The 4,794-nt window shown below is 31.0% G+C and overlaps 1 protein-coding gene across 1 annotated transcript in view; it reads left to right on the top strand.

Annotated features, from left to right (window-relative positions):
* Positions 1-4,182, top strand: part of LOC106463085 (proline-, glutamic acid- and leucine-rich protein 1-like) — a 27,106-nt gene extending 22,924 nt beyond the window's left edge. The window contains exons 3-4 of the mRNA XM_013923093.2: positions 486-543; positions 3,216-4,182. Coding sequence (XP_013778547.1) covers positions 486-543; positions 3,216-3,619 — 462 coding nt within the window. The 3' untranslated portion in view covers positions 3,620-4,182. The remainder of the gene's footprint in view (positions 1-485; positions 544-3,215) is intronic.
* The last annotated feature ends 612 nt before the right edge of the window (positions 4,183-4,794 follow it).

The raw sequence follows: 4,794 nt of genomic DNA, 5'->3' as shown, positions 1-4,794 counted from the left end.
TATCGTAATCAGACAAATTATTAATTTTTTAAAATTTTTAGTTGTCTCTTAGTCATAGTTATCGTATAGCTTCTATTATTATTATAAATATATATATATATATATATATATATCACTTTTAATAATACAACAAATAATGTATTAATGAAATACATTAGAAAGGTTCATGAGCTTCTAGATCGTATTTATGTAAATATTAAAAAGGTGAACCATACTTAGAAATAATGGTTACATATTCAAGTATTCGTATAAGCGTATGAAAGTTTGAAACGTCATCATTTCGTTAAGAACTGCTACAACCTTACCTGATGCGAAGACACCCAGTTTTGTCTTCTTAAATATTGTGATCTGTTATATGATTGTCTTTATTCTCAGAATATGTTGAGTTGCTCGTTTTAATACATTCAAATATACAGACTTGACTAATGTAAATCACACTCTTTGTTTTGTTGATAACTATTACTAAATTATTGGTTATTTTGTAGAATCCTAGTGTTCGGGAACTTCCAAAAGTTGGATTTTCACCAGGCTGGTCTCAGGAAGGTGAGAAATAAAAAATCAAACATAACATGATGTATTTAATTAATTTCAATTTCTTTGAGTGTATGCGTTATGCTTTACTTTCTTATATTTTCAATAGTTCTAGCTATGAAATATCAATCTTTTATTTCCATAACCTAAATAATAAAGAACTGAACGACATGAGGAACAACCTATTTTTCTAGATTAAAATAAAGATTAATTCACCTACTTATAAAACTTTTAGCTAATTTTTTAAAACATAAAATGTTTTTAGGAAAAAATATTATACTTGCGAAATCAAGAATATAGTTTTAAAACCGATTTTATTTTTACAGATTGTTTTTGAACTTTATCTTTGTTCTACTATTTATTGCCTATTTTTCGAATTTACTCAAAATTGTTATAGAAACTACTAATGCAGAGCAACGAGGACGTACTGTTTCACAAATAAATGTAGCTGAAAAGAATGATTTCCCTCTGTATAGATAGTAACTTACATGTTTGTGGTACTGTTTCACAAATAAATGTATCTGAAAAGAATGATTTCCCTCTGTATAGATAGTAACTTACATGTTTTGTGGTACTGTTTCACAAATAAATGTATCTGAAAAGAATTATTTCCCTCTGAATAGATAGTAACTTACATGTTTTGTGGTACGGTTTCACAAATAAATGTATCTGAAAAAATGATTTCCCTCTGTATAGATAGTAACTTATATGTTTTGTTTTTAATTATTTTTTTCCAAACACATACTAATGTAACTTAGAAATCTATTTACAAAGTAGCCCTCCGTTGGTTCAGCGACAAGTCTGAGGATTCATAACGCTAAAAATCGGGTTTTGATATCCGTGGTGGGCAGAGTACAGATAACCCTTTGTACATCTTTGCGCTTAACTACAAATAAACAAACTTACAAAGTAAGGAACAAGTTTATATTTTCAAATATGCTTATTGTAACAAAAGTTTGTTCAAACATTTTGTTGTACGTTTTATTTCACGTGGAATCAACTGAAACTTCTCACAAAATATTTAAAAATTGATATTGCATCAATCATATTTCTGTATAAAAAAATTGATTGTTTCTTTCGATATATTTATTACATCATAGCCATATTTAAAATAAAGATTAATTCATCTACATATAAAATTTTTAACACGTTTTTTAAAACATACAATGTTTTAGAAAATAATATACTTGCGAAATCAAGAATATAATTGTAAAACCTATTTTATTTCACAGATTGTTTTTCAGTTATTATAGAAAGTACTAATGTATTTAGTTACATAAAGTATCAGTCTCAAAATGAGAAGTTGACACAAGAACACATGATACAGAATTGAACAACATGCTGACGTTATTGAACTTAGAATAATCGTTATTGATGTTAATTAATAAAAATCACTGATAAAAAGTAATGTCACTTTTGAATGTAAGTTGATTACAAGAATCCCACATAACAAACTGACTAGATGTATTTAATACAAGAATTCAGTACAGAGGAAAAGTAAAATCTATAATGATTGATTGATTATTTGTTTGTTTGTAGTTAAGCACAAATCCATACACTGGACTATCTGTGTTGTGTCCACCACAGGTATCGAAATCCGGTTTATAGCGTTATAAGTCCGTAGACTTACGCTGTACCATTGGAGAAGCTTAATGGTTGAAAATGCCAGTTGGGGCCTCCTCGCTGTCAACAATGATGTTAGACATAACCCATGTTATATCCAAGTTTCATTAACTTTAGAATACTTAGGTTAGTCTTAAATCTATATACTAAGCTAGCAATGCAAGATAATCTAAATAAGTGAGAACATTAATGCAAAATATTGTTAAAATGTAGTTTAAACATTATAACTAAAATCTAATAAAATTCCAAATTTACTGTTTCATTCCAAAGCCTGTGTCGCGATTTCGCTGAACATACTCTGCACTTCTAGCTGTAAGTGCATCACGAGAGTGGCATTCAATTTCTTAGCTGGCCAAAAGCAAACAAGGCCTCTGTAACATTGGGTACTGCTTATTGGTAACCTTCCTTTGATCAGTATTTCAAATGAGCGACAGCTGTGTCTGAACCCTGGTGGTCTCTAACTTGACCGTAAAGCACATGTACACATATAACGCTATTCAGGTTGAAGATAACGATTTCATACCTATTTAAAGCTTATATATATATATATATAAAGATTTATAAATATATTCAAATAGTGGCGGCGTTTAATTACGAAATAAAAGTTAATAAACTATAAAACTGTTAGTTCTAGCTCAAATGTAAAATCTCGCCCAAATGTGAAATATTGTATTGGTCGAATGTAAAAAGCAAACTCAATAGCATAAGTCAAACCTAGATGTTCTTTCCTAGAAATTAATATACCAAATCTTTAAATTTGTGTTTAATCTAAGCAGGAATTAGAACTGAGAAAGGTACAAACTCACATGCTATATTATTTACAGTGTAGGAGGGAAGTACTATGAAATTTATAAACAACTTTTGTGAGTTCTAAGTGAAACGGAATGAATTGTTAATGTCCTTTAATTGCATGTAATTGTAAATCTAAACGTCCAACAATGTTAAGTTTACCTGGAATCTGAATGAAGAATCTCTTTTGGTATTACTCCAATTTTCTTTACAAACCAATAGATGGCGGTACAATACAACCTTTAATGGCAATTTATGCTTGTACTCTTCAGGCCAAGGGAAGAGACTTATCTGGCCACCTCCCAAATCCAATGATTACGACGCACGACCACTTGCTTTTTCAAGGGGAAATATAGCTACCACTTGGAATCCCACAAGCCCTGATGAAGCTTCTCGGCCTCCTCCTTTCGCCCCACAATCTCCTACTCCGAACCGCCGGTCAAAAGATATTGCTTGGCCCCCTCCTCAAACACAACGGAGGACTAATGAAGAGTTTACCAAACCAACCCGTCGGGTCAAGGATTTTAACGAATACGTCACACAACACGCGAGCTTAGCCGTGCCTCCTACTTATCATGCACCCCCAGGTACACAACACGTGGAGGCAGAGTACTATTCAGAAGAGGAAGAGGAAGAAGAAGAGGAGGAGGAGGAGGAGGAAGAAGATGATGAATAGCAAAAAACAAAACTGTTCAGCCATATATATTTTTGTTAAAATATGTGAATTTAATGAAAAATTATCTGTCAATTCAACGCAATTTAGGTTGCAAATCTAACTTGTTAGCTGATGCTTTGTTTGTGACAAATTTTATATCGCAACTTCAAACTTTTGCTTTTTTTAGCGAAATCACAAAAGAAGATTATTGATGCCAGAAAATATAGTAAGAGATAAAAAAGAAACACTCATTTTTTGTTGATGTCAGCAAATCTAATAAGAAATAAAAAAAGAAACATTCACTTAAGAGTGTAACGCCAAATTGGAACGATCTGACCAAATGTATTGGTTTTCAAGCTTGTTTACGCATACATTTTTTATGTAATTTATCATAAAACCTTGAGATTTTTTTTACAATATAGATGATTACGGTAAACATTATTTCGTTGTAATTGCATTTAGATGAAATATTAAAAAAACTTGTCATATTTTATATCTCAATTCGTCGGTTTTAAATAGTTCGTGCAATCGGCATCTTGTATGATTTCAGTAAGGAATTAAAGAAGTTATTTCGCTTGTTATCATTTTGTTTGAAGCGTGTAATACAACATACATATAACTGGTATATACAAATTAATAAAAGCATTTCTTTTTTGAAAATATATAAACACCTAATACTACGACTATTTTTAAAAAAGTGATCGAATTAATGTGTCTTAGTGGTTAGTGTACAAAGCTACGGATCTGAAGGTTCAAATTTCGCACCACGATGTTATCGAACACTTTTCACATTTTCAGCCGTAGTCCTTTATAAGAACGACAGTCAATCCAGTTATTCGGTTCAAACCCAGATGGAGCTATAGTTGCGGCCGGTGTTTTCGGCTAATTTCTGATCAGTAGATCAGAATTAACGACAACTACACCTGAACTGAACCATAAGTGTTATTATGTCACATAATGCGTCATTCACATTGAAAATACGAAATACCAATATTAAACAAGTGTAATCGTATTATCAGTTAACTTTAACTTACGTCAAAACCCGTATCCTGGTTTTTCATTTAGAACGCTATTAATCCATAAATTAGCATTACATTATATTTCTTCCTCAAATACACTTACAAGTATTGTAAATAATAGCTATATGAACAAAACATTACTACAAAAAAAGTGGTTACCTTATGATTAACATATCA

This window comes from Limulus polyphemus, unplaced genomic scaffold (assembly GCF_000517525.1).
Source record: "Limulus polyphemus unplaced genomic scaffold, Limulus_polyphemus-2.1.2 Scaffold1, whole genome shotgun sequence".
Lineage (NCBI taxonomy): Eukaryota > Metazoa > Arthropoda > Merostomata > Xiphosura > Limulidae > Limulus > Limulus polyphemus.
This window is presented reverse-complemented; position numbering and strand designations above follow the sequence as displayed.